We start from the raw sequence: 14,979 nt of genomic DNA on the forward strand, positions 1-14,979 counted from the left end.
CCAGTCTGATTGAATAACCCCCTCCCCACACTAATGCAGTGCGTTTAGGCAGCCCGTCAAGTCTCATGTTAAAAGCACGCCACTCCTTTTGCTTTTGAAACCTTCACTATAAAAGTTTGAGATGACCTCATATCCACAAGTGCTGAAGATCACGTGACACACCAACTGCATCTGGAGCAGAGATGAGCTCACGGCCCTCAGATAAAAGACCACAGCAGCTAAAGCTGAACGTTCATTACATGGTTAGTGTATAAACACTGAACGATGAACTGGCTTGGCTTTCCTACCCACATAAAAATTTCAGCTTAACTCAAATCACCATCAGCACCACAAGATTACCAGTTCGTCGTTCTAGTCCAGAGCAGCAGCTCTGGTCAGTCTGATACAACATTTACTTGACAGACACACGCACACACCAAGAACACGGCAGAATCACTTGAGCTCACTTCATCCAGAGGATAAGCATCGTCTGTTTTAAGTTGAACTTCTTTCACCTATTTGACCATGTGATCAACATCCTAACTCAGCTCCGTGGCCTATTACAGGAAGCTCTCGATTTACCAGTACCTAAATAACCGGAAATCTCTGTTAATCGGCAAAATTCAGGAGTAGGTTCAGGTAAGTTTTACTTCATATTAGTGGCCGTTCCTGGATCTGTGGCCGTGTAACCAGGGCTCCTGCACCTGTTGCTAAGCAACAGGGATGCCTGGATTTTGTGGCTGGGGTTCCTGCACCTGTTGCTAAACAACAGGGACGCCTGGATCTTGTGGCCTGGGTTCCTGCACCTGTTGCTAAGCAACACAGAAGCCTGGATATGTTGCTGTGTACGGGGCTCTCGTACCTTTTACTATACCTCTCTGTAATCCGGACTTTTTGATAAACCAGCACCACGCCGGTCCCGGATAAGAGAGAGTTTCCTGTACAACTCAAATGCTTGGATGATGCAGGAAACCATTTTTTTTTTTTTTTTTTAAATAGACACAATGACTGGATAAACCAATATATTGACAGACAATCCAAATTTATTCATTAATTTTCTAATACAGAAACTTAAAATTAACCTTAAAAAATAAATATAACCAAAGCACAAAGGACAGAAATTCAGTCATGAAGACCAGTGGAAGCCTGGCTGCTGGAATTTGCTCATCAGTGTATTTTAAGCAGTGACACACTAAATGAGTCACTGAAGGCAAGCAAAGTCAAAATGAAAATAAGCAGACTCACTGAAGAGACTGTGGAGCTGCTGAAAAACAAGCAAAGACTTAGTGTATGTGCTACGTAAAATGTTGCCACTTAAAATCTTTTATGAAATATCTTGGATTAAGAATAAATCATTTGGAAATTCATATAGCTGCACTTTTGGGGGCAAAAAGATTGGAGTTTTGGTTGCGGCCCATGTGCAAATTAATCTTTTTCCTGGGAAAGGTCTCAACTTTGCCTGATAATTCAGGGTGAACACATCAGTACAGTAGACAATCGCGAAGATTTGAGCCGCAGCCCCTCTAACCACTTCATGCTAGTAGCTACGCAGCTATGGAATGAAACTTTGCAGCAATTGTTTCTGTTAATTTGTACACGAACAATATAATTTAACCTAGCAGAGTCTAGTGCATTAACATTCAGTTTGGGGTCAGAAGCAGCATGCACCATGAAAGGAGGCACTGTGCAGACCATAAAAACAGCTTCATCATTGCAGGCTTGTACACATCTTCCCCGGCCACTGTGTGAGGCCATCAGCCCCAGGGAAATGACTGTTGACTGCGATTTTAAAACGGCACGTGCGCAAGTTTGTACACACACTTGTTTTAAAGCGCATCTGGCCACTGTAGAAACAGCTCATAGTGTGAATGAAGCCGTTTCTGTGGCAACACGAGCTGTAGGCAATATGTAGAACCGTATCAATAGCAGTACTGCAATACAAGTGCCGTAAGGAGAGCTTGCAGCTAGCAAGAAAGGCTCCAAAAAAAAATTGGGACTTTTTTCCCTCTGCAATGGAGATGGTTGGGGAAATCCAAAGTTGGTTTTCAAAATTGAGGTTTTGAGGGGGAAAATAGTAAGAAAGACTGTTTGCTACAATGGGTCACAGACTCAGGATTATCACAAGATGACATTTTCTCCTCAGAGCCTCATGAGAACTTGCAATGGTTTACCACAAGTGACTAGTGAGGAAGAGGCTAGGTAAGTATTTCAAAAACAAAGGATACAGGGATATGGGATGAGAGTAGATAGCACCAGTTGAAGAGATAGCACAGGCACAGATGTGATGGACCAAATGGCCTCCTTCTGTGCATTAAATGTTAAGATTCGTTAAGAGACTTGCACATGGGAACAGTAGCACAGTGGCTATGTTACTGATCTAGAATGATCCAGAGGCATGAGTTCAAATCCCACCACGCAGCTGGGGAATTTGAATTCAGTTAATTTAATAAAATCTGGAATAACAAGCTAGCATCTAAAAAAAGTGACCATGAAACTACTAGATTGTCATAAAGACCCATCTGGTGCATTAATGCCCCCTTTAGGGAAGGAAACCTGTCGTCCTTACCTGGTCTGGCCTATGTGTGACTCAAGACTCACAGCAATGTGACTGAATCTTAAATGCCCCTCTGAAATGGCCCAGCAAGCCACTTAGTTGTCAAGAAGGTGTTTCACCACCACCTTCTCAAGGGCAATTAGGGATGGACAATAAATGATGGCTTTGCCAGCGACGCCCACACAATGAATGAAAAGAACCAATTCACTCAGCCACTGTTGGATGAAGTCTCATCCCAATTATCACAAGGATTTAACAGCAACAAACAGCAGAGGAAAATGAGTTTTCAAAAAGTAACTTTAGAAGTAAGCCCTGCAGTGCTTTACTGTTGCTCAGCAGAGAGCACAGCTTGGTCGTGCAGCTACCGCTTTAGAAAGGCAATCGACAGCTACTGTGCATGAAGCAGCTGTTCACAAAATGGTTAAGTCGGTCTGAAGCCTTGTGCTGTACATAAGAGATGAGCGGCCCCTTTATATTACAGAGAATGGAGTCAAGTCAACACAGTTCTGAGATATGCTGGAGCCTCCAGTGCGCTGGAACCTCACCCACATTTAGATTGTGGGACAGATTGCACAGAACCAGCAGTAACACAAAAATAAGCAGCTGGCCAGTAGACACTTTGGGCCACCACATGGCTTCAGGTAGAGCGTACAGGCCAAAGGTGGGTAAAGTACATTGCTGGCCTGTATGAGTGAGCTGGGACGTCAGCCCCCTGATGACTATTGGGGGCAGTGTTTATACTTAATTTGCCCCCATTAGCACAGTTACCTTTAGAGAAATGTGGGACCACACCCATCTCGTTTACATTAGAGATGCGCTACCTTGGGGCTCCCATTAGCAGTAGTGCTGTATTACAAAAGGAGTACTTTATACTGAAAGCTTCTGTTCCTGCAATTTCCTTCTCCTTTAAAAGGAATGTGTTTTGGCTCAAAGAACACAGATTTTTAATTTGATAGGTTTGATGCAGAGAACAAACATACTGGTGGCAAAATACTGAATTATGCAAAATCATCACCATCTAATTTCATTACCAAATGAGCCAGCTCCACACTCTGTACCTATCGCTTTGAGGCTAATCAAGATCCACTTTGAATGTCACGTAAAGTAGCTCTACTGAAAGCGCGAAGTAGACAAAGTACCCAAAGGTGTAAACACAGTATTTTCAGTCAACTAGCTCTCCAAAAGAAGCTAAACCCAACCTTAGGATTTAACCATTCGGCAAAAACAAGCACTTACTTTTAGAATCACAAAGTGCAGCACAGGGGCTGCCATCTGGCCCATCACACCTGTGCCAGTGCAAGATCACCTGGAGCCACCTATTCTAATCCCTTTTCCTGCATTTATCTGAATTTTACCCAGGAGAAATTACTTTGCCATTTCTCCAACAGAAACTTGCTCCTATATAGCATCTTTAACGTAGAAACATCGGGGGGCTTCACAGATAGGCAAACAGAGATTTAAAGTTTGAGGGAACTCTGGAGTGACATCTCAGAAAATTGGCATTCGCAGTGAATCCAGACTTAAGTGACTTCCTTTTGAAAGGGACCTCGGAACTTCTAATGCAGTTCAGTCTTCAGGACAGGGGAGATTATGAGGGGTGACCAAAAGCTTGATCAAAGAAAGAACTGCATTTATGTAGCGCCTTTCATAGTCTCAGGACGTCCCAAATTGTTTACAGCCAATTACTGCCCAAGAAGAACTGTTGAAGTGTAATCTCTGTTGTAATGAAGGAGGTGGATATTTAGATTTTTCTTTTAAAGAGGAGGGGAGGTTTAGGGAAGGAATCCAAGAAAGTAAGACTTTTTAGTTTACTGATTACATTTGATTTATCTGGAAAAATAAAGGAAATCTACCCTTGGATTACTGGGAAGCTTTTACTATTTTCCTTGTAGCAATAGTCTGGCTAAGAGTGGTGCTGATATTTTCACTTCTGGTGCTTCTCTTTCACTCGTCTAATGCTCAGTTGAATGTACCTTTCCACCTTAAACCCCAACCCCCTCCCCCCCAATGTTTCAAAATGCAATTATTACTGTAATTATCAACTGGGCAATTGTATGAAAAAATGATACCAATGAGGACTGCTTCAAATGGTATCAATATCGTTCAATGTTAAAGCGGTCTGCCTTACATTAAAGCACCAATAAGGGCACTACAATTGAACAGAACACTCCTGGGTTAGGAAAGAAACAGAAAAAGAATATGAAATATGCACTGCTGGTTGCAAGACAGTGACCCCCTACTTGAAGTGCATGTGCGAGGACAGGCTCAGCTGCGCTGTTTTCCACAGTCAGCCTGTCAACAGTCATTGTGAAGACTCGTAGATAAATAATGGCCACTTGTGCAAGGTTCTGGAGGAGACACCAACCTACATTAGAAGTTCTGAGGTCCACCTCGAAAGGAAGTTACTGAAGTCTGGATTCACTGCGCGCGCCAATTTTCTGAACTGTCAGCCCAGGATTTCCTCAAACTCTAAACTGCACACAGAAGGGAACTGAGCAATTTCCAAACAGACAGTGCAGCAGAGCAAGGCTGCTGGGCTCGTCAGATCAAAGGAACAGAAGAAAATACTGTTCAGATCTGAAAGTGACTGCACAGACGTAACTCAAACATTGTCCTGAATGCCAAGTAGTTACAACTGCCAAGGTCCCATCATGAGGGAACATGTGGCAAATGTGAACTGGGCCATCGATCAGGAACAGTTTAGAGTTCCAGCTGCAAGCTGTAAAACTTGTGGCTATCCAGCACAAAGGTCAACTGCATGGAGCAGTTGACTATCAGTGGTTGTTAGAGTGTCAGATTCACCTTCTCCCACCTCTCCCCCTACCCCCACCTGGCTGCCCTTTAGGAGGATTCCACTGTAATAAACAGAATTACTTGAGCCTTTTGCTAGTGAAAGCTGCAGCAGCTCCAATGTCCCAGCTGAAAAGAATTAGATTCTAAAGGAATGGAAACGTTTAACAGAATTTTCACTATGCCAGAATTGAAAAAAAAAGGGAAACAGTTAACTCATTGGATTATCAAACGCAGACTCCAGAAAAATAGCACAGCGATCGCACAGTGCCAACTTCTGTATGTTTATTCAGCAGGAATCAACAATCCCTCATCTTTAATTGGGCTTCCACCAGGTTGTTGGCAATTACCAATGGCCATCAGCATCAATGTCAGTGGGCACCAGCAGGATGATGGAATTAGTCCATTTTATCACACACAGGGGGCAGAGCGAGAGAGAGAGAAGGGGGGCAGGGCAAGCGGGAGGGGGGGGGGGAAAGAGGAGAGAGAGAGGTGGGGCAGAGCGAGCGAGCGCGAGCAGAGAGAGAGAGCGAGCGAGAGGGGGCAGAGAGAGAGAGAGAGAAAGGGGGCCAAGAGACAGGAGCAGTGAGAGAAAGGTGGGGCAGAGCAATCGAGAGAGAGAGAGAGAGAGAGAGAGACAGAGAGAGAGAAGGCAAGTGAGGGGCAGAGAGAGAGAATATTATAATCCAGCCATGGGGGAACAGTTAGTACTGGGGAATAGAATACTTCCTGATTCCAACACCCATGTCAACATCACACGCTTCGGTAAGATATGAACTGCTGATGCAGAGTAGGTCTTTCTCGACTCTGTCCAAGTCCTACTAGGTCAGCATATTTCCCCATTTTTATTACCAGTCTCTCTGGGTGAGATTTAAACTCCAGATGTTGTGCAAATGGTACCATTGGGGTTGAGCTGGCCCATTTGCAATAGGGATTCTTTCCCACAATTTTGAAAGACTATTGACACAAAAAGCTTACCGAGTACACTTGAGAGGTAAGGGAAGAAAAGAGATGGGGGGAAATGTCAAAAATCCAGCTTGGCAGCAGCTACCCGTTAAAAAGGAAGTACTGCTGGTTGTTTACAACAGGCATATCGAAACAGAGACCAAAAGGAGGGCGACCACTTTTGGGGAAGAAGGCAATAAAAGCACCAGTGTACACTGCAGGGAGATATTTTGCCATCCAGTAGTATGAAAACTTCATGCTGTGGTAATCTTTACTTCTATGGGAAGAGCCTGTCCTTGTTCTAGATATTGTCTATCGGTCATCCTACAGCAGTTGGCACATCTCCACAGTTCGTTTTTGTGAAGCGGAAGCAGCAAAGACAGTCTCCTCTGACATGTCCAGGTGGGTCATAGGCCCCTTCTCTTCTTAGGCAGTCCCTCGGAACCGAGGATGACTTGCTTCCACATTAAAAATGAGTTCTCAGGTGACTGATGAGACCAATGCAGGGCCTACAGTCTCTGTCACAAGTGGGGCAGACGGTGGTTGAAGGGGCGGGTGGGTGGGGTGCTTGGGTTGACGTGCGCTCCTTGCATTTGCTCCCAGCGAAGAGACTCGAGGTGTTCGGCACCGTCCCGGATGCTTCTCCACTTTGTGCAGCCTTGGGCCAGGGATTCGCAAGTGTCAGTGGGGATGTTGCACTGTTTCAAGGAGGCTTTGAGGGTGTCCTTGAAGCATTTCCTCTGCCCACCTGGGGCTCTCTTGCCGTGTCAGAGCTCCAAGTAGAGCGCTTGTTTTGGGAGTCTCGTATCGGGCATGCGGACGATGTGACCAGTCCATCGGAGCTGATCGAGCGTGGTCAAAGCTTCGATGCTGGGGATGTTGGCCTGCGCGAGAACACCGACGTTGGTGCGCCTATCCTGCCAATGGATTTGCAGGATCTTGCGGAGGCAACATTGGTGGTACCTCTCCAGTGCTTTGAGGTGCCTGCTGTACATGGTCCATGTCTCGGAGGCATACAGCAGGGCGGATATCACTGCTGCTCTGTAGACCGTGAGCTTGGTGCCGGGTTTGAGGTCCTGGTCTTCAAACACTCTCTTCCTCAGGCGACCGAAGGCTGCACTGGCACACTGAAGGCAGTGTTGGACTTCGTCATTGACGTCTGCCCTTGTTGACAGTAGGCTCCCGAGGTATGGAAAGCGGTCCACGTTGTCCAAGGCCTTGTCGTGGATTTTGATAATCGGGGGGCAGTACTGTGTGGCGGGGGCAGGTTGGTAGAGGACCTTTGTCTTAGGGATGTTTAGTGTAAGGCCCATGCTCTCATACGCTTCGGTGAAGGTGTTGACGATGGTTTGGATTTCGGCCTCCGAGTGAGCGCAGATGCAAGCGTTGTCTGCATACTGTAATTCGACGACAGAGGACGGGATGACCTTGGATCTGGACTGGAGGCAACGGAGGTTGAACAGTTTCCTGTTTGTTCAGTAAATTAGCTCCACTCCAGCGGGGAGCTTATTGAGGGTGAGATGGAGCATTGCAGCAAGGAAGATCGAGAAGAGCGTTGGTGCAATGACACAGCCTTGCTTGACCCCGGTCTGTACGTGAATTCGGTCTGTGGTGGAACCGTTGGTCAGGATCACGGCTTACATGTTGTCGTGAAGCAGACGGAGGATGATGACAAACTTGAGGGCAGCCGAATTTGAGGAGGATGCTCCATAATCGAAGGCCTTTGTGAGATCAAAGGCGGCCATGTACAGAGGTTGGTGCTGTTCCCCCTGCATTTCTCTTGTAATTGACGCGCGGTGAAGATCATGTCCATTGTGCCCTTTAGTGGGTGGAATCAGCATTGCGACTCTGGGAGGAGCTCTTCGGCCACTGGGAGAAGGTGATTGAGGAGGATTCTTGTGAGGACTTTCCCTGTGGCAGACAGCAGGGAAACCCCTCTGTAATTACCACAATCTGACTTGTCACCCTTCTTGAAGATGGTCACAATTACAGCATCGGAAATCCACTGGCATACTCTCCTCCTTCCAGATAAGGGAAATGAGTTCATGAATTCGCGCCAGTAATGCTTCTCCGCCATGCTTTAGTGCCTCGGCAGGGATTCCATCTGCTCCCGAGGCCTTGTCGTTCTTCAGTTGTCGGATGGCTTTTTCAACCTCATGCCAGGCTGGGGTTGTGCTGAGATGGTGGCGGGGATGGAATTGAGGACACTCCAGGTAGGTCATAGGTCCCAGGGTAGTGACGGGTGCACACCAATGCCTCAGCTTAGATGTACGTTTGTTGTCTCATCATGTTCTTTGTCTAAAATTAGGCAATGCATTGGAATCTTCAAAGATCCTTATCCTCATCATTTTGTATGGTGCTATCTAACTGGCTGCAGCAACCAAGAATAATGAAGCAAAGTTCTGGCAGAAAAATATTCCAAAAAAAAAGCAAAAATGGCAGACTGCCCAGCAAACTCCTGAAAAGAAAATATCATTGAAACTGTGAAAACAATGTGATCTGTAGAATAAATCGCCCTAAGATGCCTAACTGAGTAGGCCAGGTCCCAGAATGACAATTTTTTATGGACAAACTCAGCGCTGGGAGCAAGGGTCAATACAAACCCCTTATTTCAATACTTTGAGCCGCCAGTAAGGCCTTACTGGCCCCACCGCTTTGCTCCAAGCCTCCTGCCGATTGGTACGGACCCCCAAGCAGGAAGCCTCAAAATTTCACCTTTAGTGTTAAATTAGGGGAAGTTTTGTACTGCAGGCTTATGGTCAGCAGAAATTGGATCGAGACAGCCTGAACTCACCTCACAGCACCCATATAGCCACTAGGAGGGGGGAATTTAAACCCAGGTCCCCAAGGGGAAAAAGCGGTCTATGGTCCACTGAATCACCCACTCTCAGGAAGTTACCTTTAAAGAAACTTTTCCAACAAAAATGTTCATACATTTTGTCAGCAATATTAATAGCAGAGAGTTATAATGCCACCCAAATTTCTATCATATTGTAACCAATGGCTTTTTAAAAAATTCATTCCTGGGATGTGGGTGTCACTGGCAAGGCCAGCATTTATTGCCCATCCCTAATTGCCCTCGAGAAGGTGGTGGTGAGCCGCCTTCTTGAACCGCTGCAGTCCGTGTGGTGAAGGTACTCCCACAGTGCGGTTAGGTAGGGAGTTCCAGGATTTTGACCCAGCGATGATGAAGGAATGGCGATATATTTCCAAGTCAGGACAGTGTGCGTCTTGGAGAACTTCCACCTGCTGCGCTTGTCCTTCTAGGTGGAAGAGGTCATGGGTTTGGGAGGTGCTGCCGAAGAAGCCTTGGTGAGTTGCTGCAGTGTATCTTGTAGATGGTACACACTGCAGCCACGGTACGCTGGTGGTGGAGGGAGTGAATGTTTAAGGTGGTGGATCAAGCGGGCTGCTTTGTCCTGGATGGTGTTGAGCTTGTTGGAGCTGCACTCATCCAGCCAAGTGGAGACTATTCCATCACACTCAATTCAATTTGCCATATGTAACTAGTACTAGTACAAGTACAATGGAATGCTTACTCCCCGTAGGGACACGTCAGCTATTCTTACAGCGCCGTGTTCAGAAAGTCAATTCAATGGCATCCAGTGGCAGTGGGAGCACGATGTCCCTCAGCCGCTGCCTCCTCCTCACTGTTGCCGGCTCCACGTGTGGTGGCCTGCTTCTCCCGCTCACGATCAGACCTCTGGCCACCATGCCCGGCTCCCCTCCTCCCAGTCGGACTGCGAGTTTCCCGCCAAGGAGCTGACTTGTGCCTTGTGGATGGTGGAAAGGCTTTGGGGAGTCAGGAGGCGAGACACTCGCCGCAGAATACGCAGCCTCTGTCCTGCTCTTGTAGCCACAGTATTTTTGTGTGGCTGGTCCAGTTAAGTTTCTGTCAATGGTGACCCCCCAGGATGTTGATGGTGGGGGATTTGGCGATGGTAATGCCGTTGAATGTCATGGGTAGGTGGTTAGTCTCTCTCTTGTTGGAGATAGTCATTGCCTGGCACTTGTGTGGCGCAAATGTTACCTGCCACTTATCAGCCCAAGCCTGAGTGTTGTTCAGGTCTTGCTGTATGCGGGCATGGACTGCTTCATGATCATGCTCCAGAAGTGTCCCCCAACAAGTGGAGACAGAACACAACCTCCTGTTTTCTACCACCTCCTACGTCGTTGCGCTCATTGATTCAGTGGCTCCGCTGCAGCAGAGAAAACCACCTCTTGATTTGGTCTGCAGTGCCGCAGACCTCATTTACCTTACAGTCCAGGGCAGTAGCACTGTAAACTAAATGTAACCACAGATATCACTGCCTGTATGATGAACTATCAGCTTTACAATTATTATATTCATAAAACAGCATAATGCAACATGTATAAATTGCCCCATTAGCAACTGTCACATTGCCCACCTGCAGACACATTGCTGTTATCAGACAATCTGGAAAAGATCTCCCCATCTTTGTATGCTGGTAGATAACAGATACCATTGCTATTATCACAGACGATCTGGAAAAGATCTACCAGCATACAAAGATGGGAAGATAACAGATGCCATCATAAACATTAACAGAAGGATAAAGGAACAGTTTTGTTTTAAACGTACCCGCCATCCAGATGAGCATAAATGGTACAAATTACAAGAGCAACAAGTTATAACGAGGCCCGACAACCATATCTACATTACACCATCTGTAACTTCATTTTGAACAGACACATGACGTGCAGCTCATTGAGGACTTGTGGCGAGCACGGAGACTCAGACAGCCGTCTGTAGCCGCATCATAGATTCTTTGATGTACAGCAAGTCGCCATAACAACAACAGCTTTCAAAGATGAAAACTTTCTAAAAACACAAGTCAAAACATATACATTGCAAAAACACTACAAGATGACCTGGGTCCTATAGCTATTTTGGATGCCCCTCCAATAGCTAACATCTGAAATGTTAATGAGAACATAGGTGGTTTATAGCCGTATCAAAATCACAAGAAAAACCTAGTGAATTATCCAAAATCGCCAGCCAGAACTTGCCATCATTGTAACCCTTTACTCAAAGAAAAACCCTCAAGTACTGGTTTTATTTTGGTGTAAAACACAGTATGATGGAAATACAGAAATGTCACCGCTAGGTATTACACAATCATGTAGTTTCTTACCTTACTAACATGAAACTCCAGTCTGCGAATAAACCGTTCAATTGACTTGATTTGCTGTCAGGGAGGAGGGGGGAAAAAGAGAGAAAAAAAGTTAACCATACTTGGCAAGTCTTTTTACTGGAAGCACATTAAACAAATCTGAGATGCCTTTATGTTTAAATCAGTCCAATGTTTTATTCATATTTTCCAGTACACAAGTGCATATAATTCTCTCCTAAAGGCTCTGTGCTCAGAGTCAGGGATACAGCCAAATCAGTAAATACAAGAAGCTTTTCATAGAGAGCTGCAGATGTGCAACACAATTATAGAAACCAATTCCAGATCTCTGCTGAATGGGAAGGGTGAGAATATTCTGATAGAAAGTCTGCCTAAGAGGGGTGGGAAAGAGAATGCAAACAAGAAATGCCAGTTAAGGCCAGCATGCGTTAGGCATTTAGTGCAGCCCAATTAGACAGCAGCACTGGCAATGAAATCGGCGTACGGCTGCTTATCAACAGCAAAAATTAGATGGCTTACTTCACTGAATTCATGGTAGCTTTTACTTAATTATCAAGAATCCCCCATCTAACTTGAGTTTTTGGATGCTATTGAGAATTCACACTCAGTCACACAGTAGGCGGTCTGGGCCAGGATAACGAATGGACTGTGTGCAACTGGGTGACTGGGTTAAGGGGGTAGAGAGCAAAAATAATACAATCTGAAAAATCACAGAACTGCTCGTGCAGGTTATTTATATGATTTTTGGAACAATGTACAAGAGCTTACAAGCTTCTAGGCCCATATCAAACCATCAAGGTTATTTGGAATAATCCAAAGTGTTCAGTTCTCTCTGTCAACTCAAGTTAGAACGTGACGTAATACTGAAAATTCTTACCTTGTCAAGGTCATATAGAAATCCCTGAAACCAAAAAGAAACAAGAGTTACAATGTGCACTTGTGTAACTAAATATGACATCCAAGTGGAAATAAGCAAAATTCAATATGGAAGGAATACAGAAACCATTGCTTCAAAATGAGAGTCTCAATTCTCATTTCTCTATTAATTTGAACATGAAAATGTCAGGCAAATCTCAACCGTACAATTTGCTTGCAACTTGTTCACCTGATCTTAAAAGTCAAACAGGAATCGGTGTCAAGTAACCACGTGCTGCAAATATTTATACCTTGCACAATGAGGAGATTTAATTTGAGACACATGCAACTGGCACTGAAAGCAAAACCAAGATGTAATTCTGTACTGTGCTGGATGACGTAAGAAAATTACTAGGCACTTGGTCTGAGTATTAAACAAGGTTCTAATCAACTGTTTTTCAACATGGAGATCTAGTTGCGTCCTTCACTAGTTCCTGATAAAGAATGTCCTGAGCAAGCTGGCCCCATGCCCGAGTATTTATACTCTCCCTAGACAGCGCCACCAGCAGGCCGCCCAGTATTATTTCATAAGTCATTTCCCATGAATGACAAGGTTCATGTCACTGGGAGTCTCCTCACATACTATTGCATCCCAAGCTTCAAAATTAACAGAGAAACAACAGCATAACTGAAGAAATTACATTGAAATTATTCTGTTTAAATCCTTCATGAACCCAGTGTTACACACACACAAATATTACGTATGCCAGAGCAATTAAAAAGGTTTATGAACTGCGTCAAATCCAAAAAGGATCCTGTATCCTTCTACATAATTAAATATTAAAATCAGACAATACAAAGAAAAGGTCAGAATTTCTGTACTGTGATGCCACTAATGATCAGACTCGGTCCTTAACTGATCATTACTAGGTCCTACAGTACAGCATATTAAAGCTACCAACCTTTGTACAATTTCATGTGTTACTTAAGCTATGTTCCTTACCAGTCTGGAATTCCTTTTCATATCTTTGAGCTGAGCCGTTAAGTTGTCAAGCTCCAGCTGATGAACTTGTAAGTATGCACTGCAAGGATAAGAGAAGCAACACCTCCTTAGAGTCATCAGAACCAATGCAGCAGATACCATTTGAGTAATGTGATAACTAACAATAGTGAGTGTGCATTTGGAAATGGCTCCTTATGTTGTAAATGAGCAAAAGCAATCTCTATTTACAGGTCAGACCGAATGTGTGAGTATCACTTGCTGATTTAGCCTTGGTCCATCTAGATGTCTCGTTAATTCCCAACTTTTGCTGTCCGGTTGTAAATTTGATTTGGTTCATCAAATGCCTCATTAATCCAGCAAATATCACTTTCACTAAATACTGATGGATTAGTGCATTAGACTGGAATTCCAAAAGCACACCTCATTACTTTCCACTTTTTCCAAAGCCTCTGTGGGCCATCTTTGTGATGTGCTTTTTCCTCCATTATTACTTTTACAGTTAGTAGCAAAGAAAACACATAACCAGTTTTGCTCCACCATATGTATAAACCTCTGCCTTCTGATGCATCTGTATCTCTTACGAGATGTAATTAGTCTGTACACCATTAAATTCGTCAGAGAATTGAGTCCAAGAGCAGTCCGTCACTTAGATCTATTCATATAAGCACATCTCACATCAGCTGAATAGTGACTGATGGGCACAGGCTGTATCGACCCCTATCCCAGTAATGAGAGGTCATCTAGGAGGGAACAATTGGGATTGGAGAGTGAAGAGGAAGAAAGAACTTGGCGTCAGTTGAGCTCCTGCCTCGTTTCTCTGTGAGCTGTAATTTACGGTCAGGATGACGGTTAACGTGTAGTATTTGCCATCATACCGCCTTGAAACTGACCGCAACTTCAGGATTTGGCCCATGCGGAAATCCCAAAGTTGCGGTCTGTCAATGACAGCTCTGAAACTGGCTACGCTGTGTTCCCCCACCCCCGCCCCACAGAGATGGCAATCAGTGAAATCATAAGAAAACTTCGGCCCTTCCGCAGTCAGTATGCTGTTAAATTCCCCACTATAAGTTAGACCCAAAGGGATTAGGTGTAACTGGGGTTTTTAACAGCGTATTGACTGCTAAACAAATGTTAAGGGCCTGGAAAACTAATTTTAATTTTGTGCAGTGTGAAATTTGTCCATTTTGATAAAAATTTAAATTAAGAAACTTTGCAAAAAAATGTTTAATTTTTTTTTTTTTTTTTTAAGTTTGTCCCTCTTTATTTCAGGTTTGCCTTTTTCCCATGCGAGAACCCCAATCTTTCTTTTGCTCTCTCTAACTATTTTCAAAAGTTAGAATTTTAAGAGCTTACTCACTTCCTTGTTCACTGTGAGAATTCTGCCGTTTGATTGGCTGCTTAGACGCCTGTTGGTTGAATTGATTTGAAGGACGGAAAACCCGAACTTCAACACAGGGATCGCGAGATCCCTGTGCGGAGCGTACATTGGGGCCAGCAGCCAACCAGCCTTCGCTTTGCTGCAGACCGCAAATTCCGGACCTATAAATTACTGGAGTCTTACAAGAGATGCAACACAAACGGTGCAAATGGTTCAGATACTGTAGGTTAAAGTTACAGTAACTTTTCAAAGACCTTGTACTGGACTACAGTGTAAATATAATAAATCCCTTTATCTCCAAAGCAATCCACAGATTTGTGTC

The 14,979-nt window shown here is 44.6% G+C and overlaps 1 protein-coding gene across 8 annotated transcripts in view; it reads right to left on the reverse strand.

Moving 5' to 3' along the window:
* ripor1 (RHO family interacting cell polarization regulator 1) overlaps positions 1-14,979 on the reverse strand; it is a 342,398-nt gene that overhangs the window by 61,661 nt on the left and 265,758 nt on the right. For all 8 annotated transcript variants that reach the window (XM_085991336.1, XM_085991342.1, XM_085991339.1 and 5 more), the window contains exons 4-6: positions 13,280-13,358; positions 12,299-12,322; positions 11,425-11,478 (exon numbers count right to left, since the gene is read on the reverse strand). In XM_085991336.1, coding sequence (XP_085847462.1) covers positions 11,425-11,478; positions 12,299-12,322; positions 13,280-13,358 — 157 coding nt within the window. The remainder of the gene's footprint in view (positions 1-11,424; positions 11,479-12,298; positions 12,323-13,279; positions 13,359-14,979) is intronic.

This window comes from Somniosus microcephalus, chromosome 6 (assembly GCF_052327205.1).
Source record: "Somniosus microcephalus isolate GS21.2 chromosome 6, FLI_Smic_1.0, whole genome shotgun sequence".
Lineage (NCBI taxonomy): Eukaryota > Metazoa > Chordata > Chondrichthyes > Squaliformes > Somniosidae > Somniosus > Somniosus microcephalus.